Source organism: Acipenser ruthenus, chromosome 15, assembly GCF_902713425.1.
Source record: "Acipenser ruthenus chromosome 15, fAciRut3.2 maternal haplotype, whole genome shotgun sequence".
NCBI lineage: Eukaryota > Metazoa > Chordata > Actinopteri > Acipenseriformes > Acipenseridae > Acipenser > Acipenser ruthenus.
In genome coordinates, this window is record NC_081203.1 from 3,981,433 (window position 1) to 4,009,107 (window position 27,675).

A 27,675-nucleotide genomic window follows, 5' to 3' on the forward strand; every position below is an offset into this window, starting at 1 on the left:
GGTTTTTTCACTCATGCATTTCTAAATATTTCTGCACAGTTCTATTCCATGGTTTTAACACCTTTTCAAAAGCACTGAAGAATCTGACAATGCAAGTAAGATGAGAAAACCCCGCTGGTCGACAGTGTGTCACGTGATCCACTGGAACTATGCACCTATTGTGTGTGGGAGGTGTGTACAACTATTCAGCAACAATCATGGGAAAGAAGAAGGGGATCAATGACTTCACAAGGGGCAAGATAATGGATGCCCTCGCAACAGCGTTGTACCTCAACGCAGTGGCAGTATTGACCAATGTGTCCATTGTAACAGTCTAAAATAGCCAAAAACGGTACTGTGCACACCTGAGAAGACGTGGGTAAAACTAATGCACCCCAGCCCCCAGGTGCATTGTGAGGCATAGCCGTGTGTCTTGAAGCTTCAGAGGAGTGGTTTGTACAGGTTAACCCTACGCCCTCATGAGTGTTTATAAAACACCTCATGGAGCTGGGATGTGGTGCTGTCATCTTCTGATTGGCTCGGAACCCTTGGTTTTACTCTTTAAACCATATCGCAGTGGAATATCAGCAGCCACTTTACTGGAAGACAAGCGTTGTTCTTAGGTCTACCTGACTAACATATTTTGATGTCACGATGTTTTTAAGTGTAAAACTTAAATTGAAACTTACTTGGGAAGACTATTTTATGATAACTGGTATATTCCATTTGAGCAAGAGTTGGGTTAAAAGCAGTGGGTTGCCTATTAAGTACAGAAATTTACTTCTACAGGGAAATTGAATTGCTAATCGAAGTGGAATGTAAAACTAATCTAGTTTTGGAGTTGGAAGCGGTTCCAGAACAAATGGTTTGTATTGCCCAATTAAAATGGGATTTAAAATGTGTTTACCACAGTGGGGATCAAATCCAGAAATCTTTTTTTTTTTGTTTTGTTTTCTAAACTATATATTTTTACAGGTTTTACAGGTATTTGAAACGGATGTTAGCAAAGTTGCTATAAACATAATGTAAATCGAAAGAGAAGGATTTCAGCATACATTCTTAATATATATGTCAACACCAACATGTATTGATATTATCTGTTTCCAAAAACAACACCCATGTATCCAACCCATTAATCAAAGGATTCACGTTTTACATTTGGATCATCTTTCATATTCAGACTGATTACAACATGGTGCATCAAACCAATTAGCAAAGGATGTTACTGCCTTCAATAATATTAACATGCTGTGCCATGACCCCAAGTGTGTTCCAATGTAAAGCAGTACAGCATAAATGTGGCTGTCAAATCCCCTATTCACCACTCCAGGCTCCACATATTGCTATTGTGACATCACTGCTACAAGCTGGCTATTGAAATATGAAAAATAAATACACTTTGGAACATGCATTATATAAAGAAGCACATCATGCTTGCATTATGTTAGTTTCCGTGATTGTTTAATGTGCTATGCATTCCTAACAGTTTCGATGTTGTCTGTACAGTACCTGAACCTCAGGATGCACACCAAGGCTGTGCATGAAATGAAGAATGCTCTACCTGTCACAGTGACCTGCAAGATTTATTGTGGGCCATTGCATCGCCTAACCATTTTGATTCCAATAAAACGGAAGGAATCCCAGCAGGAAAATTACTGTAGCACAGCCACAAAGAAAAGGCAACCCTTCCAAGGATGTTTATGTAGGCTGTCCCCCTACCAGGCATGCAATTTGACTTGACAGGATACCAAATGTTCTTTCAATTGATCCACTGCTGTGATACACACCATTATCTCCAGGTCCTGAGACAAATGCGTGATCTTAGCTCTGGAGCCTTGGGACTGAGTCATCTGAAGTGACCTCAAGAAACATTATATCTTGAATTGGCTGGACTACACGGTTTTGTGTAGGGCACTAACATCTAGTTTTAAAGCACTTATTCCAGCTAAAAGTAATTCAGACATTAATACATGAAAACATGCCCTACTTGAAGTGTAAGATATTCATGTTTGGTTCATGCAAAAAAATATTTTTAAACTCTAATTAGTGACTGGTCAGATGTAGAGTTTGCAAGTATTGTGAGGGTGCAGCAGTCACAGAAGGTCAATTGCTTTTATGTATTTTTGTTCTCTCTATATAGGACGCTTCGTTTTCTGGTTTTATTTTTGATCATGTGATGTCCCTTTTTTTTTTTTAGCTGACTCAGTTCAATTAAACTCTTGGAAAAGTGTTGATTGTGACTTTGTTTTTTTCTCCCGTAACTTGATTGAGACTATGATTCTGTTTCATTGATAATGTAAAAAAAAAAAAAAAAAAAGGCAGCTGTTTATTTTTAATTCAAACCGATCGCAAACAGCGAGTGAAGTTAAATTGATTTAATTAAATTTAAGTTTCCTCCATTCTTTACTTAACTCCTATTTTTTTTTAAACAAGAAAAAATTGTGTTATTGTTACACATTTTTTAACAGAACACAGTGCGAGAGTCTTAAAGAGAACTTGACATATATAGCTTAGTTATTTGGTTCTAGTTATTGTAAGATTAAAATAGAAGTGAATTAAAGACTGGGTCTGATTGCGTTTCTACAGGATTGTGTGTAATAAAATACCCTCTTTCTAATGTTCCACTTTCTAGCTCACCTTCCCTACAGAAACATAATACCTAATAAAGCATCTGGAGACAAGGAAATAAACAAACATCAACAAAAACGAATTGCGATTCAGTCATTCTGGAGTCTAATGTTCCTCCAGATAGCCTCAAGCGTTTCTGGGTTGAGGGAAAATATGAACAAATAGATGATGCCCTCTTCAAAATAAAAAGACATTCAACATTAAACCAGCTTTTGCATGCCTGGGCTCCCTCCTTCAATCACTCCCCACTATGTTATTTAAACCTCAGGCAAGGCTGTCCCAGTTGCAACCCTAGCCCGTAGGAATGTTGCAGGAAGAAACATTTTCTCTTACTATTTTCTTCATATCTTACAAGTTTTATAATTATGGATAAATTATTATTTAGAGTTGTTGCAGTTTTATACAGTTCACAGATGTGCTTTAGACTTGGAGGCATTTTTGTATCCACCTGTAAAAAAAACAGGTTTTTAGGTCACCCGAATACCGAAGATTTGGTATGATTTCATTATTAAAAAATACCGAAGCCTGATCTATCAAGGGTTAAACCAGTTCTCTCATCACCCATCCCTATTAGTTTCAGTTTAACAACCAAAACAACAGCACATCATAAAACCCTGTATTGATCTTGCTGGTGTTTTCTCTCGGCTCACTGGTGACTTTAGCTCATCGTTTCCAACAAATAAATTCATCCAATTAAATTGAAAATGTGATAAAATACAGTGTGCATAATAATACATTTTAATTTCGCCAAGTTCATTCAACTGCTGACCAAAAAATGGGCTAAGTAGGAGATAATCCTGTCTCATTGTGCAGCTTTAATTACTGTGCCCATCAGTGTTCTTTTTCATTCATCAGTCGTGACACTTGACAGCTAAAAGGAGGATGGAGTGTGGGGAATTAGGTGCAGTGAGAATTAGCCCCTGCTCATCTGTGGAGGGCTTCCCCTCAAAGAGTAATTAGGTTTGCAGATTTAAGAAGTGACAAGATAAAGTGTGACAAGTTTATTTAGGGTGAAGATAGACGCAATTAGTGAGACGGATGCTGGAACAAAGCCGGGTGCAACAGAGGTATGTCTACATTTTTTACATAGCGCCTCTTAACCAGCAGTGTTTAAGAGGCCATCCTTCAGCTCAGACAAACCACATGACTTTTTCATTTGTTGCATCACGGATTCTGTGTTAATATCCCTCCACTGGCCTTTCTATAGTGGTCTTCTCTCTAGATTTATATCAATCTCTATCATAGTCTGTCACTGAAGAGCAATCCCTCTGATATCGCTGTATTCCTATAATATTCCCACATCAGAGGAACCTCCTTGGAAATTATAATTTCTGTTTGCTGTGGCTTGTTCATACAATTTATTTGATAGATTACAGATGAGACACTTTCAGAAAGGAGGAGGTGTGGGGCCCACTGATTCCCCTAGTGCAGATCACCATACAGTTTTTCGTTTTTTTCAGATGTTATAAGGCAGCCCTTTATACTGCAGAACAGGTTATAAAGCAGTGTATGGCTCCTATTTGTCCCATAATGCCATTACATAAAAACTGGCCAATCCTGGTCCTGGAGAGCTGCAGGGTCTTCTGGTTTTCATTCCACCTGAGTTCTCAGTTACTATTGAACCAATTATTTTCTTAATTGGTCAACACTAAAAAAGATGTCCAGGTCTTTACCATTAATGATTTCAAGGATTGCTGCTCTCCAGAGCTAGGCCACCCCTGCACTAAAGCTTTCATTCTCGTTATAACACAGAACCCAAATTGCACCGCCTTTTACAGTACCAATGGCTCCTAACTACAATATTATAAAACCCATACATGAAACTATCAACTGTACACAATAATGCACTATCAACTGGAACAATAATGTCTATAATATAATTAACTACTAACTTATCTTGATGATTTGCGAACAATCCATACCAGTGCACATAAACTCAGGTCTCTGTCGTTATTTAAAAATGCTTTCAGTTGCATTGCTCTCTGTTCCTGGAACCATCTTTAAAAAGAGGTTTAACACTGTTCTTTGGTATCTTTGTGTGATTTCAAGTGTTGATAATTGTGTAACAGAAGGCGGTTCCTGTTTTACTGTACATGATGTTTGCATGCTTTTTGTGAACTTGCAGATAACAGCTTTGATGATGTAATATTTGTAACTGAATGATGCATGTGTGTATGTGATGCTGATGTTTATTTGCCAGTAAAAAAAAATCTTGAAGATGTCACTATAACCTCCTATTGAGGCAAAGTGGTCTCTAACTACTGTGTAGTTACTTAGTAAATCCATGTGTGCTCTACTTACACATAATTACAATGTTATTATGCATAGTTACATTGTACTTAATGTGTAAATCTTTTTGCAGACATAACCCGAACCCTAACCCTTTTCTGATACAATCGTGCACTTCTATGCATCATGCAAAAAGATTTACAGATTAAGTACATTGTAACTATGCATAATAACATTGTAAATACACAGTAATTAGAGATACGTAACATCAAGTGTTACCATGCAAGTGTTAGTAAAGCAATAAGAAGCTCAAACGCAGTGCCAAAAATGAATCAGTAAAATAATGTATTCATTTAAACCAGATCATGGATAAGCAACTTCTTTGTATGCAGAGTTAAGATATTTTACAATAGTACAATAATAACTGAAGCTTCAATAGGGAGGTTTGGAGTCCCCTGTATATCAGAACTGTAGAGTAATCTTTACAGAACTAGAACCGGGATTCCTGTTCAACTAAACGTTGCTTTTTCTTCCAGTCACCTTTCCTGTGAAGTGAGCTGTGTGACGTGCCGATTCTCCCACACTCACATCGGCCACATTTCTTATATCACAGTCGTCGTGCATGGGGATTGCCTTGCTCTCTGAATTGATCAAAGCCAAAGGGGACGGCTGCTTTATGGTTGAAGCTGTGGCTCACCTCTGGAAAGGACTGTAAACCAGCTGCTATGCTTGATGCCTATACCTCAGAAGACATGTCATGTTTAAAAAGCATGGTGATAACATCACGGTCCACAGTGATAAATCCCCTTGAGCATTAGGAGCAGTAGAAATGAAGAGAACGCTGTCTTCATGCATTGTATTGAGCACTTGAAACGGATCTCTTGAGACAACTATCATTCTTATTTGAATGATCTGTTAACAATATGCCCCAGGCTTGTACATGCAATGGGGAGTTGTCCAGAAATTATCACCACAGGCAATACCATATATTATACAGATTAGCATTCTGTTCAGCCACACCCCATTGATTATCTGCACCACACATCAAAACAGGGTCATCACACTACTATTGCAGTGTCGCTGGTATTGAAATTGAAGATCATTGGCTATGGCATATTCAGAAAGTTATACTATATAACAAAAGGGGGTAAACACACATACATTGCCCTAATAAGTGACTGTGGTGTTTAAACCACACAAAACCACATTCCGTTTATGTCAATGGTGAAGCCATGGATTCCAGTTCTTATGAAACAGGCATTAGCGCTCTGAGTAAGTGAATGTGATTGCTGGATTATGGTATTGATCCAGCAGCACGCTAGTGAAATAAGACAAGCCTGATGGTCACCATGTTTTACCTTTCAGCATATTTAAGTAAAGTAGTGGAATTCTCGGCTCTAGTGGATTTATAAGTGCCACTCATTCAAATCCCTAGTTTAAGCACTATATTGTTCAGCAGTAGAACGCACTATGAAAGCATTACTGCTGCACAGTTTCCACAGAAAATGAATAGGTGTCTCCAGAGCATCATAACGCATAACAACATGTCACATTAATGAGGCAGTCCGGTTCTGGGGGAACTACAGTATGTGCTATTTAAGTCCTACACTCGTGTTTTTACAAATAGCGTGTTATTTAAATGAGTTTCCATATTCTTGTGTTAATATAGTATAAAAGAATGTTGAACAATTACGGGCTAAGAAGGAATGCATCAGGTACAACATGGGAATCACCGTTCTGGTTTTAATGTGATTTGTTTGTTCAGTATTCCACTGGAGCCTTACTTGACTGATGGATATAGAGAGAACGCTTCTAACGTGTGTGTGTTTGTGTGTGTGTGCGTTTTTGGTTTTTTACGCACAATGTGCTTACTGTACGATTCCAGTTATGAAATGCAAACTCCTATTCTTGTAAGGCTTGACAGGCTCCGTCAGGGAATCGCTGAAGGTTCTCAAGTCAAAGTATTTACTTTTTTTTAAATTTGCTATGTGTAGACCACACAGCAAACACCACAGCGTCTTCTGTATAGCGTGTTCTAGTTTAAATGTCTGACAGTTTACAGTACCACTAAGTGGTAGTTCGTGGGCTATATTTCTTCTTATTCCGGTATTTATTAACTGTTTAGTTAATCTATTCAGTTGTTGTTATAAAACTTCGAGTAGTACACCTGACCCCAAAAAATGCTGCATACACACTTACTTACTGTAGGCCGTATACTGATATAATTAAAAAGAACATATTTTCAATGGTACGTACCTGCACTTCGGGAACACGCAGCGCGGTCAGCGAAACAAATTAATCTGGATTATTATGTGCTGTCTACCATTGCTATTAGAATCAACTGACCTCGACATACTCAGTAAATACACACACAAGGTAGATTAGCTAAAATCGTGTATTGTATGTGTTTGGTAAATTAACCTTGAACAACTAAACAAACACGTAACTGGCTCGTTTTGACACGGGCCCATTTTGTGACTTCAAGAAGCGAATTTGGGATTACCATAGGGCTTTGTGCATTACTTAAAGTTACTTAATGTATTGTTTTTTTTAGGATCTCTCTCTCTCTCTCTCAAGCAATCCCACCACTTGATCGATTGTATTGTTGAATAATTAATGCCGTGCATTTATATAACATCCCAGACTACAGAAATATATTAAGGGTTTCGGGTAGAAATTCTGAAATGCGTTATGCTTTGGTAGTAAACAGATTTTTACGCATTTACAGTATTTAAGTGATTTTTTTTTCTGTATCGTTTGAAACCGGGCTTTAGGACCCAGCAGGATCTGTTGACGGCATCCGAGGGAGTGGTATATCTACCACTGAGAAGTACTGAGCCCTGACTGTATGCTGACTCCCGTTTCAGGTCATTACTTTTGAAAAAAAATAAGAGATTTGTGACTGGACAGGTACCGACCGCATCTCCCTGAAAGAAACATAAAAATAAGACCACAGGCAGTATAGATTGACTTTTCTTCTTTATCGGTTAGCGACACTACGGTGCAACATATTTAATTCATCGTCTGGACGTTTTCTTTTTTCTTATATAGTTTTATTTACAAGAGAAAGTCTGCCGGTCGCTTTTATGTTTCCTTTTCAATTTCTGCACTGAAATATTCTACTTTTTTTTTTTTTTTTTTGACGGCAGTGTCATTTCTGCAGAGTTTTGCAGTTACTGCCTGCGCTTGTTTGAGGATCAATTTATTTCCGAGTTTCTGGAGGCTGTGACTGCACTCATGAATTCGGATATCAATGTATACTTCGGTAAAGAAAGATCCTCTATTATGAGAAAGAGAGCGATGTTGCTGAGAAAGGGCTGCAGCTTTGAAATAACGAGGTAGGCTGTTTTTATTGTATTATACTACTGTCTTAAACTAGCTTGCCCGGTTTTACTAGACCCTAACAATCACATGGACTATATGTTCAATATTCTGCACAATATTATTTTTACTAATAATGGTCAATTTCTGTCCCTTCACTAGCAATGACTATATATGACAAGGCGTTTGTCTAATACATCATTGTTATAACTTGTCAATCTTGGAGTATTTTTTTTTAATTTGTACAACAGAATGTTGCAGTCATAGTGTACCCGGGATGTTTGAGGACAGTCTAAGTTGCGCGCATTGCCACCCACATCTCACCGGTTACATGCTGCAACAGGACCAGGAGCCATTCCTGTCTCGTGAAAAATGCTGTCCGTATAAAGCGGATGGTAAACACTGTGTCTCTGTGTCTCAGTCACCGTGTTTGTTTGTGAACTAGGAGTATTTGCAAAGCATAGAAAACAGGACTGGCGCTATTACATGAGAACGTTTTAATAAACCTTAGCTTAGGAGCTGTGATAATATTAAGAATGAAAAAACATGGCTTTTTCTGTACACTTCATACTCTAATAATACGAATAATACGAATAATAATACTAATAATATTACTAATAATAATATTTTTTATTATTATGGCTACAATTGTAATTTGTATATCTGTATGAAAGGTATAATAATAATAATAATAATAATAATAATAATAATAATAATAATAATAATAATAATAAAGTAGACAGCATTCTGTGTGTCGGAAACACAGGTGTAGCCTACTGTATTAGTAAACTGTGCACTTACTGTCAACTTCCTGTAGGAAACAAATTATGCTGGTTATTTCCGTCTTTTATTTATTTTTAAACACATTTCTGAGCCTCATAAACATTACATAACTGACTCTCACATTGCGTTAATAGTCTGTCCTCTGGGGACCAGAGGAGATAAATAACTAACTTCGCCACTGTGAGCAAAGTACTGTGAAATGCGTTTACTTCTATAGATAAACTAAAATATACTGTGACTTATTCAACTGTATTAAAAAAAACCCAAAAACACGGTTAACAACACAGTACAGGCGTACTGTATTTAATCCTAATTCTGTAAAACAGAAATTAATGGACATTTTTGAGTCATGCAAAGCAGCGTTGTGGCTATGTGTTGGTGCACACAGAATAAGATACATAAGATAAAGGTACATCATTATAATCATGTTTTTAGAAATTCCTTTAAAAACATATTTATTCAAAAACTTTTATTATTCAGAATCACATACTGTGTCTCACTATCGGTCGTAATCGAGTCCATTAGAAAATGTATTTAGTAGCTATGTTTTCACCACTAGGTGGAGACATAACCACACAAAATCCACTAACTGGTCAAAACAATGGCTAAGGCGTAGCTCCCAGCGCAGTGCTGGAGTAAGGCTTTGACAATACTTAACTCAAGTAAGAGCCGGCCTTGAACGCCAGTGAAAGCACCTGAACAGCGGAAAAAAAGAGTTAAACACAGAATTGCAGTTGGCATCAGAACCACTCAGAGGGATTGCAACTGAACATCAGAAACAGGTGGGGAGGCAGTAACACAAGACGTGTGAATGACTCTTTAATAAAGAAATAAACCAGTAGGTAAACAGTCAAACCCTGAATGGCTATATACTAAAAAACATAGCATGTTATTATAATATAGTTAAAGCAACAATGCTGAGTTATTTAGTGGTGCATCTGTTGGCAAGTATTTTGGACACTTCTTAACATCTGCCTTTCTCCGTGAGAGTCCCTATTAAACACTATCATTACTTTAATGGAAATAAGCAACCTACAGGGGAAAAATACTCTAAAAACACTAAAAACATATGCAAAATTACCCAATGTCGAAAAAATAAAATAAATCAAAGATGTTTCAGAGCACTGTACCAAGGGATTTGTCCTTACATTCATGACGGTAATGTCTTCTGATGTAAACTGTAAAATCATCCCCAGAAGTAACTGGAGTACTTATTATTTATTCCTGATGAGCCTGCAGGCCAACTGTACTTCAAGGACATGGGGGAGGTGGGGAGGGAGAGTCCTCACAAGGAAGGGAACTGACAAAACCAGCCTTATGATGAGGATACAGTCATGCAATGTTTAAACAGATACTTCAAACAAAAAAATACACCAGTATTTCCTTTAGCCCCTGTACCTGTCATTATTGTATTATTGTGTGGATCCCTTACTCTCCCAGCCCTCTCTGGACTTTAGAGATCTGAAGTCTGGGAGTCAGTGTAAAGTCCTCATAAACACTGTGTGTGCGAATGTGTTGTGTGTGTGTGTGTGTGTGTTGTCAGCTTGGACTGACCTTTTTAACCTTTTCAATAACGTTAATTGAGAGGCCTGGATGACCGTCTCAAAGGCCTTCCAGGAGATCATAGATACAAAAAGCTCAGTGACTTCCGTGTCACAACCGATCAGCTCAGTGTGGAGTAAATGCGAGATGGCAGGGCTCTATAGGGGATTACCTCAGCATATATTTAATCTACAAACCATCTGGAGAAGCCCATTCCTGCTGCGAGGGCAGAGCTGTAAATGTGGAACTGCATTTGTGTGGGTGGGAAAACCCAGAAAGCCATGACGCAAATGCTGTTGGGCTGTATATATATACATGGCATTAGTAATGCTTATCCCTTATGCAAGTTTACCATAGAAAAAGCAAAGTGTAACAAAGCATAGTGAAAGCATGCTAAAGCATAGGCGAGCATGATAAACTATAGCAAGGTTTGGTAAAGTATATTAAAAAACAAACATGGCAAACCATGGTAAAATATGGTAAATGCATAGCTTAATCATGGGAATAGCATGGTACTATTTCACAAACACCATGAAAAAGGCCACCATGGTCAACTTTTAGAAGGTACTATAGAATGTCTCAGTTTTACCTGCATCTTGACTATAGGTGTTAATAGTTTAAACGTTTTAACGCGAGTTACACCCTTGGGAATTTGCCTTAACTTGGTCAAATATACATGTTCAGTATACAGAGAAGGCCAATTGATTTAATTGTCATTATTGCTTCACAGTGTTTTCCATTTGCTATTCAATGCTACACAAAGAAACACTGCAGTCATTTATGTATAAGTGAAATGAAACCTTCTCATGATGGCTATTCTGATTGGTTTCAAATGTTTCCACTATGTTTAAAACGAATTGGAAACTGACACCCCTAATCTTGACTACCGCTCATCCCAAGCCAGGTAACTGACTGTCTGCTAAATATAACACAGGTGGAGATCTTCATTCATTTAGCCCATAACTTCAACAGGTAAGAAAACAAGGGAGATGGTCGTTAACTTTCATAGGGTAGGGTTAAGAAGACATTTCCATGTGGCTTGATTGGGTGGGATTTACAATATGTTAAAAAAAACTGTTAGACCAAATTTAACGGAACGGTCATCTGAACCAATTGTCTGAGGAAACTACACATATCATGACCTTTTGTTAGGAGCCTCTATCTTAGGTATAGCCATGCCATGGTGCTCTATGTAGACTAGGTCCTGCAGCACAATCAGTTGATGCATGACCTCTGCAAATTCAGTTGTGCTGATAATATTTGATAATATTCTGATAATATTTGACAGGAAATGGTTATACAGAGTAACATGAGCTTATAGGGTAATTCAGGGTTAGAAACGCACCCGGCACCCTGTACCCTGGGTTTCAGAACTCCCCTTGCTAAAGTATATTATTAAAATGACCACGTATCCTGCATTATCTGCTCTGAATGGATCACACATCACAGCATGAATAAGCCTCACCTGAGTCTGTAGGTTTCATTTCAGAGTTGTTCATGCATCTGTAGGAGAGGGACAATTTATTAAACAAGGGGCTTATTTCTCAAACTGAGTGCAGAGCTAGTGTGCATTTCTAACCATGAGCAACTGCAACATTTTTAATAATGCAAAAACAAGGCACAAGATAGGGCAAGATTCTTCAAGCTTTTTATTCCTGCAGATCAGTCTGTTAGAAAACAGCAGGTCTCAAGGTTAATTTCTCACTGTTACTACACTGTGGACCTGTACTGTTAATATAGGCAGTATCGGTGCAACAAGAAATCTATTGACAGATGGCCATTGCTCACGTGTGCGCTCACCATTCTCAGCATGGACATCTGGGTTATCACCTTGTGCTCAGTGAAAACACAGCAGTGTCCTGCATGGATCTGGTGGAGGCTGGGGGGGGGATCTGGCTACAGTACAGCCCCCACAGCAAGTTTCTTAACACACTGCAGAAAGACTTGACTAGTTTGTTAGGTTAGCGTTTCAATACCATTACCTCGCTTCACCTACAGGGGTCAGCGTTCCATTACAGCTCCAATTCCAAGTGGTTAAAAGCGCCAGTTCTAATCGTTTGTATGCAGACAATAAACAAATCCTTTTTTTTTTTTTTGAATCCGCAGCTGTTTGTTACATACCATGAAGTTAACCGGGACATGTTGCAAAGGGGGAGGATGTCTGTTTTAATTTATATATTAAAGTCCTGCAAAATCTAGCAGTAACTGGTTCCTGGTTCCTAGATCAGTCCTAAAGTGGCTATGAAGAGTGACACTGTATTTACCCTAACGCCAGTGCTTGGTGACACACACTGTCCGTTTCTCTGTGAAGTGTTGTGTCGGTATGGCATTAATATACTAATAATATCGATGTGCTCTAAAATGAGTTGCAACCGCATAATGTGTAAACACTATATAACAGACTTGCACCCGGTCAACCGGAGTCCTCTATCGAAGGTAGATTTGCAACCTCTTTACATAGGCGACCTCTAAACCAGACCGTCCAATCAGAAAGCCACTACTCTCTATTCTATTCCATTGTAAAAAGGTAATTGAAGCCGTGACCTTTCTTGCCCTGTGCCAGATGCAATTCTCTTCCAGGGGTCACAGGGTTAGAGAGACAGAGCAATTCTAATAAAAGACATATATAAGAATGTAGCATAACCCCAGAAGCTGGGTACATCATGTATGACAGATCAAAGTGACCACATAAGAAAATCATATATAACCTATTTAGAATGATTGCATTCCCATAGTTAACTGATCTGTAGCGGTAGCCTTGCAATAAGTAGTATTCCAATCTGAGATCTGTGTTCTAACTGTGTACAGTTTTACAGGTCCGTTCTACTGCTGTCTTTCCTTGTCGTTGTCATAATCAGTTTTACAGCATGCAGGTTGCATTTATTATTTAATACATGTCAGAATGGAAATACCTACTATGCTAGTGCAATGCAAATTTATACTGAGGTCGTTTCATTCGCTTGCTCAAGGATGACCGTACTAATCTGTACGTTCCAGTACAGTACTTGATCATCCAGCGTAATCCACAGTTTAGGTTTTACGAGAATATTATTCATGAATGCCTTTTTCCCCAGCCATTTTTAACAGCACGGTTGTGACTACAGCAGAGGTGTAAATTGCTTGTGATCGCTTGCGGACATGATTCAGTTTCTGACAGCTGCTTGGCGCTAATGTTATGTAAATACAGTAGGTAACTGTATTAAAGCTACGTTTTTAGCTTTCGTGTTGTGTAAACTGTAATGTCTACGGCTGTAGCATTTCCCACTTCCAGCATATTAAACCATGCTGATCCTGATAAAAGGATGCGCTGTCAAACAGCATATAAACACTCACAGAACAAAGCACAACAGAGTTGCTGTTTATTAAGGTCTGCCTCACAACCAGGTAAAATGGGACAGGAAAACAACACCGATATTGAACAGTGCAAGAAGGAGTTTACACGCCATCATACATCAAACAGATATCAAATGTCAGGGCTTTAATCTTCAGTGGTATAATTAAATAACACAGGAACAGTTCTGGGTAGCTGGCTATGAGCGGGCAGGTTATCACACAGGGGAGTCTATCTATTGATTTAAAGGCAGGTCTACATACCACTAGAGTTTGAATCGTCAAAGGGAACTTTGTTGCAAAGCAGCATCTCTAACTGTGTTTGCGAGTCTCTTTTGTGTATTTCTGTCTTTTGAAACAAGTAAAATGCCAGGATTGATGGTAGTTAAATACTGTATTTAGACCAAGGTGGGATTTAGCTCTTCCTTCCATTTAGATCAGTCGAGTCATTGCAATAAAACAGAGCTTTTTCAAATTTTAGCAGAGATATAACACAGCTTCTTTATTCAGCATCTGGTGTATATCTCGGGGATGGAAGTAAGGCTCCTATTGCATGGCAGTTTCCCCCATCCCAGGTGTTGATTCGCCACAGTGTATCTGTAACAAGCTCAGGTGTGTCTTATAAACTCACGGGAAAACCAGGAATGGATCAAACTGCTATGCAACGGGAGTCGTATTTCCAACCCTGTATCTGCAACTACTGCCTCTACAGAAGAGTAAATACGATGTATAAGTGAATCTGGGACATTGTGACAAAACCTAGTGCACATATACGATGAAGTCCTGCAGCTGATCCACCGTGGACTGTGTCCTAATCCAGTCCTGCACAGTATGATTAAACTTAGTCTGTAATTGTAAGAGATGCTTACAACTGATCATCTTATGTTATACTGTACCAGTTTCATTTCTACAGCGTCCTTTGTGTACAAGCATACCAAGGCAAAAATCTGCTCTTAACTGCTTGCTAGTAAAAGGAGAGATATGATAATTAAAAACTTACAGTAGATGCTGAAAGTGAGTTCCAAAGTAAAGGAGCTCCATAGCGTTTTATTCAAGTTCTTGGGATTACCAAGAGAACGTTCTTGGCAGATCTCTAGAGTGCGGGGCAGTTTGAAAGGGATAGATTACTCACACAAACAGGCAGGACCGAAAACCACGGATAGCCTTATAAAAGTGAGGAGCGACGTTTTAAAATACAGCGCTTCACTGGAAGCCAATGTACTGTAGTGACCTGACAACTGGGAAAATGTGACAGGTAGACTTGGTATGTGTGTTGGTTGCAGAATCTTAAACCGAGGTCTGGTGTTTGTAGTGAGGTGCTATTCTGCATGCTGTGGGTTGCAGAGTGACCTACTTTTTCCTACAGGCACCTGTTAAGAATTTAATTCTTGACGAGGTTTGTAACTCCCCTATACTGTATCTTACAAGAGCTGTGTTAATCTGGGTAAACCAAGAGCCACCTGTACCGAGGCCACTGGAAACAAACCCTCTTTTTGTCTGTTGGTTCAAGGACTGATTGGATTACCGGGGTGTGGTAGATTGACTCCTCCAGGGGCTTTCATTTCGCTGCAGCACTAGAGTGGCTGGATGACACGCTGGCTGGATGACAAAGCATTAGTTGGATCATGACGGGTTTGTTAAATGGCCCGTAAGGAATCGATTGCTGTGTTCAACGCCACAGGCACTTTACTGCTCAATGGCCTCTTCTGAAAAATATATTGATCACGATTCTTTAGTCAGATATTCATGTTTTTAAAAGGCTGTGATACAGATTTCAATTTCTTTTCTTGTAAAATCTTTTAAAGATGTAGTATGGATTTATTAAGATTTTTCTCTACCAAACTTGAACCCGATAACCCGCTAGTGTTGCAAGTGGAGTAGAATTTGAGCAATCAACTGTATTAGACAGGAGGCTGAAATCAAATAGAATGAAATAAAGCATATGAACATATTTTAACTGATAAGAACAGCTGTTATTTATACAGTACTGTATGCAAAATGTTTGCATAATTATGTTTTTATTCTGAGCAAGCCTCTTAACATCCTGTTGTAAGTGACTCTGCAGCAGCAGTTGTGATGCATAGTTCACCCCCTAGTCTCTGTAAGTTGCTTTGGATAGAAGCGTCTGCTAAATGACCAAATAATAATAATAATAATAATAATAATAATAATAATAATAATAATAATAATATTCTTGAATGAAAAACACAATGTGATTTCAATATATTTTTTGTTTACAGTTTTAGGATAAGATTTCGGTCCCCAAAAGTAAAATTCGAATGCCTGTAGTAGCGTAGAACAACCACAAGAGGGAGAAGGAGCTCACTTGATTCACTTGATGTTTTTTTCATGTAAAAGTAGCCAGAAGCTTGTTTTATTCCTGTATCTGCCATAGCCCAGTGATAAACACATATGGAGATAAATTACTTTAATGGGTGGGGGGCACTTTGTAACTATTAGGGGGTTTGGAGATGTGTCTGTACAGTGTAAATGTATGGAAGGGATGGGGGAACCGTTCTGTGTGGCATATTTACACTAATAGTTTTTTAAAGAGATGTAATTGTGATTTACTACCTGTAAATGGACTTGACGATGCATGGCCTGTTAGGTGTTGCTGCATAAGCCCCAGGTGGCAAAGCCCTAACTGTGATGTACACACGTGAGATTAGTCTTCATATCTGTCTACTAAAGTGCACTGTGTTTCATTACACAGTGCACAGTGTGGAGTAGTGGTTAGGGCTCTGGACGTGGGTTCAATCCCAGGTGGGGGACACTGCTGCTGTACCCTTGAGCAAGGTACTTCACCTATATTGCTGCAGTAAAAACCCAACTTTATAAATGGGTAATTGTATGTAAAAAATAATGTGTAAAAAAATAATGTAATTGTATATAAAAATAATGTGATATCTTGTAACAATTGTAAGTTGCCCTGGATAAGGGCGTCTGCTAAGAAATAAAAAAAATACACTGTAATAGACTTTTGCCAGGAAACACAGCAGTCTGCCTTTCTAAAGCACCATTGAAAGAGGTGTGTTTGTGCCGGTGAGTAAACCTTTAGAGAATTTGCATGTCAAATATACTTTACATGTTAGCCATGCTGCTTATTCAGACAAACGTGTATCCTGCTTTTTTGTATATTTAATATTTGTGGTCAATAATGAGGTCTTTTCTTCACACATTACTGGTGTACACATGTACTATAAACAAAAATCTTCTCACTGATTAATTAATTTATATGTTACCATTTAAATCCTGAGTTTAAAACAGAATTGAACAAGCCCTATCTCTACTTCAACAATTTCTCTGAGTTGATATACAATTTAATAGCAACAATGGACTTAGATCAGTAAGGTTTGTAGGTATCTTATTTATGAAACCCTTGTCTTCCAGTATTTGATATCAGTATATTGGTTTAAGCACGTAGTTCAGATGTGTATTAATGTTGGTGGGAGAGGAGGGAGCTCATCTTTGAGTTATTGGGTGGTGGGGCATATCAGTTTGTTATCCTCTGGTCCAGCATATCACCCAGATGGGTTGATAGGGATGTGGGGTTCTGTCTTGTCAGCAGCCCAGTATTGGAGTATGATCTGGTCACTGCACACACCCTACTAGACGGATAAGGATAAGACATTGTCATCCTTGCGGTCCTAGCTATCGGGCCACAGTGTTGCAAAACTCTGGGCGCGACCATCTGAATGATTGCACAACTACCAGCAGAATAAAAACTGGTCATTTGCGAGTCCAGGCTATTCCAATGCCGACCATGGATGGGAGTTACCAGGGGGTGGTGCACAATTGGTCAAGCGCCGCCCGGATAGGGAGGGCTAAGGTTGGCCTGGGTGTCACTGCACACCAGCGACCCCTGTAGACTGGCCAGGCGTCTGCGGGCCTGCCTGTAAGCTGCCCAGAGTTGTGTGGTCCTCCAGTGCTGTAGCTCTGAGGTGGCTGTATGGCGGACCTGCAGAGTGAAAAGAAGCGGACGGCTGACGGTACATGTTTCGGAGGACGTGTGTGTCAGGTAATTTCTTACCAGCCCCAGTATGTGCAGTGTCTGTCACTGCCAGATGAGGGCAGTATGGAGAGCAAAAAAACAAAAAAAACAGCAGCATTTAATAGCTGTGAAGCAAAGAGCCTTGGGGGATGCAATAAATCACCTGCCACAAGAATAAAAAAATAGCCTTATCAGAGATCACTCTGGGGTTTGCCTTTAGTATTTGCAGCTATATAAAGTATGTATTTTGGAGTGGACAGCTGTGCTTGCAAGCAGGGCGATTCTTGAGCAGATTAGGTTGGGATTGATTGAAATTCAGTGCGGATGTGTTCAATTGATTTACTGCCATGATTCAGAGGAGCTGCGCACCTAAGGGGATACAGAGCAATTGGAAACATGATGAATGGAAAAGGCAGAGGTGCAGAGAAACACTTAATTGTAATCCGAAAACTAATGACGCAGAGGCACAGCAAAGTTGCCTTTCAAGTTGTTTTAAGTTTCTGAAACAAAAACAAAAAAGGAATTTCAGACCTAATGCAGGACATATGAAAAATATCAGCATAGCATACTGTAGTAAAATAGCTCAGAAATACTGTGATCTACAGAACGAGTTTAAAGGATTTAGTTAAGATAGAAATACCTGAAAATACCCTTCGATCACTGCATGTAGAATTACACCATGTTACGTTTCCTGTGTTTTTTCAAAGTGTTGGAAGGGCAACTCCTCGAACCCAATAGAATTTGCATCCTATAACGCTCTTTTCACAATTCAGAAGTTTTGACCACCGAAGGGGTTATAAATGCTTATTGCAAGTATTTGTAAACCAAAATGTTCTTCTATTTAGTGCCTGATCAATAAAGCAATTGGTTTTACAGCACGTGTCAAGGTACAGCAGTCTGCAACGGGTCCTTCAAGGGTCAAAGTATCAATCTCCATCAAGCAGTATTTATAGTATCTGGTCAGTGCAGGAACCTGCTATCTGCTATTCACAGACTGAAAACGTGTTTCTCAAAGTTTCACAAAAGCAGGACTTATCAAGTACCTGCATTGTCTGTATAAAATGATGGCATTTGTCCTAGGGTAGACTGCATTCATTTTAAAAGAACCGTCACAAATAAGCCTTGCTGTTTCTACACATCCTATGAACTTGCTGAATGCTGGCATGCTGCATCACATTTCCAATGTTGGCAGAGCAGGATTTGCATTCCACATATCCGCAATACTGTGACACTAAAACAAAAGCCAAAGGGGAAAAGACTCCATTAGAATTCCACAGATGACTCATTGTTTGGCAAAGTCAAATGTCACAAAATTGTCAGGTGGGGCGCGCAAATGTCATTATATCATAATAGCTGCAGGGATTGATTGCTTTTCACAAGTAATAAACTGGAGCTTGCCTACAATATTCATAGGAGGCATATTTTTTCATTTTGCAACCCCGTAGTTGCACAGCATTGATAAAAATGGGTTTAAATTAAAATGGTTGTTTATTACTTTCTATGTTGAGTGTGTTGAAGGTGATGTTTTGGTGTTCAGTCGCACAGTCTGTGCCCAAGGGCATATAAGGCAGCTTTCCACATTGAACACCCTTTCTATCTTCAAAGCAACTCCACATCAAACATCAAAGAACCAGCCACACATGCACAACTCGATAAGGTAGGAACAAACTCGACACTATTATGGCGCAGTGATAACTGGAAGGTAAATAGAAACCACTTGATTTAATAATCATGCGGTGCATTTCAGTATATACTGTGGTAGCTGTAGAGATGAAAAGAACTAAATGGCCAGAGTGGATTGTGACACCCTTGAGAAGCTGGAGGGGGCTGGTGATCCAGGTGCTATCGATTATCATTGGGATTAAAGTTAGTAAGCAAGGTCCTACAGTTATGCAGCTGGTTAACAATGTTACAGGACTTCAGCAAGCAGTGACTCAGCACCCTTCTCACTCACTCAGAGCTGTGGCCATTGCTGTGATATGGGGATATGAGCAGTTCACACGGAATGGTACCCTCAGTAGAAGTTTCCTGGTTTGGTTTGAAAGCAGGTTCCAGGTTTTAATATGTGCTTGATTAGCCACAGTGTATAGGTATCAGGTGTGTCTTAAACTCTGGAAGGGAATACACTGCTATGCAATGGGAGACCCTGCTAGATTGGATAGCCAGACGGCTGTCTTGATGGCAGTGGAGTCCTGCATGTCCGTCTGGAGTGAAGGAAAGGTGCTTCCTCAAGGTCACAGACTGAGCAGGGATTGGAACCCACAATCTCCCGGCCGATGAATCTTTTGCGTCAACCAATAAACAGCGCTGTCTTTTAAAACCTGACCCCACAGCTCAGTTGGCAGAGAATCTGGGTGATCAAATATTTATTTGTCACTGGAAAAAAAAGAGCTGCAGGCTGTGTCTGTGAGAGAGACTCATTTCTGACTAAATTACTTTTTTTTTTTTTAGTGGTCTGCACACACGGAGAGTTACATGAAAGCAGCGGCTGCTTCCGGCTATCTGAATGCTTCTTAGCCTATGGTCAGACTGTTGAAGAGATACAATTTAAAATAATAGACAGGGATGTGTGTGTGTATGTGTTGTATTTTAAATAATCCTTATTTCTACATTGACAGGAGCTGGTGTCCCCAAATGAGAGTCTGAACCATGCTACAAAACTAGTTTGTCACTGACAAGAGTGGTTGACTCCTATGTGTTATTCTCATTACACAGGCTTCAGTACACAATGCTCCATCTATGGGCCTCAGTGCACCTTGTAACGCTAATATGCATCCCCCACCTCACTTCCTCTTCTTTTTAGAAGTTTTATTTTTTATGTACCAGTTAGTAAACTTGACAGATACTGATCTAAATGGAAACAACAGCATAGAATCACATAGAGCACACAGGGAAGACATTTAACATGAGGAAAATGTTAATGATGATATAAAGTATCCCTTGAATTGTCTTCTGTTAACTATGTCTCACTCTAACAAGTGAGGATTTGTTCTTACCAAGTGTGATCCATCTAAGAAACACTTAGCAAGTCTGTTTCAGACCTGTGGGGGTGCCAGCCCAGGATCGCATGAAAACGAGAACCGAATGCTATCTAGATGTTAATACAGGAAACCAGCTTTACCGTCTGAAAACCACAAAGAGGTCAGACTCCACTTGCTTCTAATGCCCGGAGAGGGTTCTGCTAACAATGACAATTCCATTTTTGAAAATGAAATGCATTTAATCTTCATTGTCATATTACTGTGCCTGCTCTTCAGCTCTCGGCAAACACAAGGAATGTGTGCCAATGATTGCCCTGAGTTTCCCCGGGGTGCAGAGACTGAATCGAATTGGCCTTTCTAGCCCTAATGCTGACTTCGTTCAAAAAAACGTCTGGGATTACCAGTGGAATAAATCTAAAACACTGAAGCCAAACAAGCAAAAAAAAAAAAAAAAAGAAAATCGATTGAAGACTTGGAGCCCTGTACCTGTGCAGAATTGTGGGTAGTTTCAAACTCTTAGTGATCCTAAAATCAGTAGACGTGTCTGAGTGTGTGTGCTAGTATTATTGTGAATGATGAACCGCACAACACGAGGAAGCATGTGCTGTATTTTTCCTGTGATAGTAAGAGGCTGTGAGGAAACAGGAAGGCTGTACGATAACACACCCCTCAAACGATGTCGTCTCTCCAGGTACAGTTAACCATTAACCTGCAACACTGCCCCTAGTGGACCTAAGACATACCGCATTTGTTTAATGTTGCTTTTTTCTAACTGATGTAAGTACCAATCCCTATCCATTTAGCACTTGGTAGAGTGGTGTGAACACTCGCCCCATGCTATATGTGCAGTATTTATTTTTTGCCTCATGAAGTATTCTCTACTAAGGCAGTCCGTTATGTCACAAGGGCAGTAATGTGGGGGAGTAATGTTAGGAACTGGCTTACACTGAAGATCCCCACCCACTCTTACACACACAAACACAAGCAGCACCTTCTGCTGTACTGGCTTCACTGTGTGCACAGTGACCGTGAACACACTGTGCCTATTAAATATAAACCTTCCAATTCAAACTCAGAACGCACATTGTGACAAGGACCAGAACTGAATGGGTTAGGGTGTTAGTTAAGAGGTAATGTTAGTTAAAGCGTAATGTGTACATGTTTCTATTTTTTATAAATGACCTATTGTTATTCCTGTTGTAATCTCTCATAGGACTAGTATGCAAATATTTTGTTTAAATGGCATTGGCCTCAGGATGGCTGCTGTGGTACACACTTCCTGATGTGGCGACGCTTGGCTCTTGTTGAGGAAAGGCAGGAAAACCTTCGGAGGAGAAGGGCAAGACGCATATTCAATCCCAGGGTCACTTTGTTTGGGATGCTTGAGGATGCGGTGGTAAGGCGTTATCGTCTCACTCTGCAGGATATCCTAGACCTAATAGCTGAATTTCACCTTTTCATCACCTGGTTGACTGTCCTCCTGGTAACATCTGGCCTCTTTGGTAGCATAAATGATGTTGGCCGAGGCTTTTCCAAATAACTCAATTTCATGCGCCAAGAGGACTTTGCTGCCCTTCCTCTTGACATATTTCTTTGTTTGGTTTGATTTTCGTGCTCCACAAATCTCATACAGCGCCTGCTGCTCTCTGTACTCCTAACTCCCCTTACCTCTGGACTGCAAGTGCGGCCGCTAAATACCCCGCTGCACAGGCGGTGCTCATTGAGACCCTCATTATCATGATTGCGGATCATTATTTGTGTGTGTTTTGTAATTTGCATTGCTCTTAAGCTTACATAGGCCGCAGTGCAAAATAATTGCCTGGCCACTAGGCAATTTGGATTTTGCAGCTGCAATTGTTTGCACTGTGCCTTCCTTACATCAGCCCCTGAATCTCATCAGAGCAGCACAATATGGCAACACACAGAACAATCCTCACATATTCAATTCCAGTGTGTTAATTACTGCTCACAGAGTTCCTGTAGGGTAATTTATTCCTTACATATATCCACAAAACAGAAGGAATATTCTTTGTGACAAACATTAGGGAGACTAATAAAGAAGCCGTATGTAAATAGCTCCGTGAATGGTAAATAATTGGGTTCCATAATTATCAGCTACAAATACGGAAGAAGATCATGTGAGCTAAGCATAAACCAAATTCCTGGCAGTTCCGAATGCAGTGGCTGAGTGTACATGCAGTTTACTGGGGCTAACATGCCCAATTACCATGAAGAAATACGACCGTAAACTGTGCAATCTTTAACTCTTTCAGGAACATTACACAAAGACTACTCTAGTATCATTCATTATAAAGTTTCAATGTCTTGTAAAAATAGACAGATTACTATCAGTATTAGTTTAGTTAACTTGTATATTTGTGTGTGTGTGTGTGTGTGTGTATATATATATATACACACACACACATACACTGCATTCCCTAAAGCACTGTACCAGATTAAAAACACCTTGAATTGACCATAGACACAGACAAATCAAACCGAATGTATATTGATTGCAGATACACAATACTGCATGGATTTAGTTAAGTGGTTTTGAAGATCTCATATCTAGTGTATGGTGTTACATAAGTGGATAATACCTTGTACAGATGCCTAGTTCTGTATCTTTATTTGCATTCCTATTGGAGTGGCTATAGTTTATGTATACCTCTCTCTTCATTTAATGAATGGTCCATTTATTCAGACAATTTCAAAAAGCATTTAAGCTGCAAGGCAAAGCTATGTCCCCTGCTAGTTTGCAATGTAGCAGCTAGGAAACGTTTGAATATGTGTTTGCCTCGTACAGATAGGAATACATGGTTAACCGAAGGAATACTCAAAGAACAAATATAAAACTGAAAGACAAATGGAGATCTTTCTCACTGTCTCTCAAGCGTTTGCCATTTTATAAGTTTATTTTAGTATTACCACAGTACAGTTTTCAATTAACTTTCTTTAAAATCTGAAACAAAAGGAATATGTTATTTGATGTTATTTTCAGCCTGGACATTTGTAATTCATTGTGTTTTGTGGTCAGTATTTGCTGCTGGTGGGCTGTCAGTCAGCAGTTACCACAGGGAATGCACTGGGACACATTGAGCCCAGTGTAAAGCTTTCAAATCTAGAGCCAGCTCAATATTTTGATTTGAGCTGAAGTATGTCTGACACCCACACAGTGTGTGTGTGTGTGTGTATAATGTATGTAACTGTGTTTTGTGTTTTGTGTGTGTGTGTGTATTTAACAACATATTACAAGCATTTTAGGGAGAGATTTGAAGCCTCTTTTATGAGGAACGAGAATCTAAAGCCCCTTTCACACTGGCACTCCAACCCTGGTCACAGTGACCCACCTCAGGATGTGGGTTCACACGCTTTGACCCGGGTTGAGCAAGACAAAATGCTTGACTGAGCCGACACAACAACAAACAGCCGTGCCTGCATGAAAGTTTCACTTCCGCAACGTATTCTGTTTAGCCATATTTTTGTTGATTGAGACACAGCATGAGCCAGATTGCAGCAGGGATGTAGAAACATTTGCTCTAATTAAAAATTTGGCAGACGGTTCAATCCTGAGAAGTTTGGATGGAAGCGTCAGTAACAAGCTGCTTCCGGGGCATTGACACGTGCATTGTGCACTTGCGTCTGTCACCCAGGTCAACCCTGCATTATCAAAAGCAGTGTGAAATGGCATACCCGACCCGCATGACACCGGGTTCTGCCCGGGTAGGTTCTGACCCGGGTAGAGCATGCCAGTGTGTAAGGGGCTTAACATATTAAGTAAAATATGCAGTATATTAAGATCAATTTAAAGATTAGATACATTTTAAATTATTATTGCTGTATATTTGGCACCAATACAGAAACTGGTAGTACAACTGAACTACACCTAAAATAAATAGACATTTCTAATATCTAGGCATAGGCAACTGCGCTATGTAAGGCAGAGTTTGGCAGAGTGGCTATGGCTATGAAGACTGTAGCAGCACATTCTGTCTTGGTTGATAATAATTAACAGTTAAATGAAGTGAACTATAAAAAAAAGATTAGATAGTAGAATTTACTTTGGCTAAACATAAAATTAGATACGTTCATATATCTGTCAGGGAGAGAGGTTTTCAAGAATTCATCAAAGAGTTTAGCAGGAACACTCTGGCATGAAAGATGAAAAAAAAAACTGGTGCTGTTCTTTGAACGATATTTATTGCTATGCAGTGAAAATATAACAATATTGGATATTGCCATACACTCGCACATTACATTGGCTCCCATTATTAGCATAATTCTTGGTGGCCACTTGGTGGCATTGTAAAATATTGGTTTGAAGCCTGTTAATGGTGCACATAATTCAACAAGATGAGAAAAATCATGCCCAGCTCATTAATATTAAACCTGGGTTTGGAAACTGCTAAGAGAATCTGTGCATGGTCTGGAGAAGCCTGTCTTGTGGTTCAGCTTCAACAAAACAATGTCTATCAGAGGGGGGGGGGTCTGAGGAAGATGTCTCTGTGTGTGTGTGTGTGTGTGTGTGTGTGTGTGTGTGTGTGAGAGAGTTTGCATGAAATTCGTGCTGTTTTTATTACTGTGTCTAACTTCTATGTAAAGTAAGTGCATAACTGTATTGATCACTTTGAAAACTCTTAACATGCTGCATTACATGTAGTCAAATGTGCTGTCAAAACATGTGTCACTATAGTGCTACAAACATAGTATTTATTAGACCTCAAACATTAAAGAAAAGCTGTTAATTGCTGGCAGCGAGTATCAGAAATGTCCTTGAAATGCAGATTTATTTTATTGCAGTACAATTTGGTTTGTAGCAAGTGTTATGAGCTGTTTGTACCAAGCCTTAGACTGGAGTGTTATGTAGCCTTATGAAGGTGGTTTTAATCCTACATAGTTCCTAATTCAAATAAATCTTTTGCTACAAAATTGAATTGGACAGAAAAAAAAAAAAATTCTGCAAAGCCACTTGAGGGCAGGAAAATTGATTTTAATTACTAATTGCTTCATCTTTAATGGAAGAAAGGCTCAATATTGAATGAGCCTTTCTACCTCCGCCACAGTGAGACAAAAAAAAAAGAAAGATCAATTTGGCTGAGAGTAATCTTGCTTGAGCTGTGACTGTGGCACGTTGCCACACAACTAGAATGCATTGGGATGTCAGTGACTGTATGGACATTATGGGCTGTCTAACATTTTATACCTCGATACAGTATACAAGTAATTCTCTTAAAAAACTAAAAAAAGGAACATTATTAACGAAACCCAACAATACTGATATGTTTTATTTTTTATAAAAGAAACAGGGCTGTATTGCCATTGCTTACAGAATGAATATAACTTGGGACAAAGCTTGGAGGAAACCAGCATCTCTAACAGTCTGTTAGTAAAATGACAGGTCCTTATTTCATATTTAAATGATGCCAGTATATAAATAAAGATATATTGACTATACCACCATGTCTCCCTGCAGCTCGTTTTTTATTTGCTAGCTCTGTACACAGTAAGAGGGCAAAAAGACTTTAATAAAAGCATTGCTTTCTTTCAGCAATATTGACAGTACGTTATCATATTTCCTAATGTCCCTTCACATATCTTATCAGCTTCTCCCAAGGAATAAATCCAAGGGAGACAAGCTATTGGAAGGTGGGAGGCAGATTGCTTTGCTGTTTTGGCAATCCACATGATCTAGAATTAGCTTCTGTAAGGATGCCCGGAATATGAAGTTATAGAGAGCGATATAATATAGAGAGCTTTCATTTACAATTTAGACAACAAAGCATGGATCAAGAAATTGAAATCAGTTGTGCTGTATTACTCAAATGATAAAGGAAGGTATCGTGTCCTTGGCATTATTCAATGATGTAGTCATCCCATATTCAGTGTTATAATCATGAAAAATTAATGGTTTCACAGGGATTCCACAGTCTGAGACTGGAAGGATTTCTCTTATGGCGGGCCTGGTAATTTAGCGCAATGTAATGGGATGTGCCGTGACCGCCAACACGTGCATGCAAACATTTGCAAATCCTCGGAGTCAAGCGAAACACATTAATTAACCTACCACATCATTTAGCCTTCCACCTGTTCCGCCGCTTTCACGACAGTGCATTTCATTGCAGCTTGTAAATGGTTTATTTTAACCATTTAAAAACTGCATTCAAACAAAACCGTGGCAGTCTATTTTAATGGTCTAAACAGTAACGGATCTAAATACCGCTGTCGGTACTTTATATGAACCGTGCTGGGGTTTTATAAATTATAGACCCACTTATGGATTTAAAATTAGGTTTGCAAAAAAAAATCGGGTTGATAAGTTTTGGGGAGGCGGCATAAAAAAATCAAAAGGGAGCATGAATACATTAATTTCGAAATACTAAAAGAAACTTAATTCAACCACAAACGACTAGAAGTGTTTCTCCATGTCTTCACTTGCTATTCACATCCCCTCCACATACATGCACCTTAGTGGCCAATTTTCAGTCAAAATTGACTGTGTCGTTTCAGATGACCTATTCTACATTATTGTGATGAAGGAATGCCCTGTTTGACGCGATGCGTCAATAATGCATTCCGTTTGACTTGCATGATATAGGAATACTCAAAGAACAAATATAAAACTGAAAGACAAATGGAGATCTTTCTCACTGTCTCTCAAGCGTTTGCCATTTTATAAGTTTATTTTAGTATTACCACAGTACCACAGTACAGTTTTCAATTAACTTTCTTTAAAATCTGAAACAAAAGGAATATGTTATTTGATGTTATTTTCAGCCTGGACATTTGTAATTCATTGTGTTTTGTGGTCAGTATAAAAAAAATCAAAAGAAGGGAGCATGAATACATTAATTTCGAAATACTAAAAGAAACTTAATTCAACCACAAACGACT

General features: G+C 39.1%; 1 protein-coding gene across 3 annotated transcripts in view; it reads left to right on the forward strand.

Moving 5' to 3' along the window:
* Window positions 1-7,680: 7,680 nt before the first annotated feature.
* Window positions 7,681-27,675, forward strand: part of LOC117964710 (GTPase-activating Rap/Ran-GAP domain-like protein 3) — a 112,814-nt gene continuing 92,819 nt past the window's right edge. For 2 of the 3 annotated variants that reach the window (XM_058986903.1, XM_058986905.1), the window contains exon 1: window positions 7,683-8,174. In XM_058986903.1, coding sequence (XP_058842886.1) covers window positions 8,074-8,174 — 101 coding nt within the window. In that variant the 5' untranslated portion in view covers window positions 7,683-8,073. Of the gene's footprint in view, window positions 8,175-27,675 lie in introns of all 3 variants that reach the window. The other variant, XM_058986908.1, reaches the window with a different exon arrangement.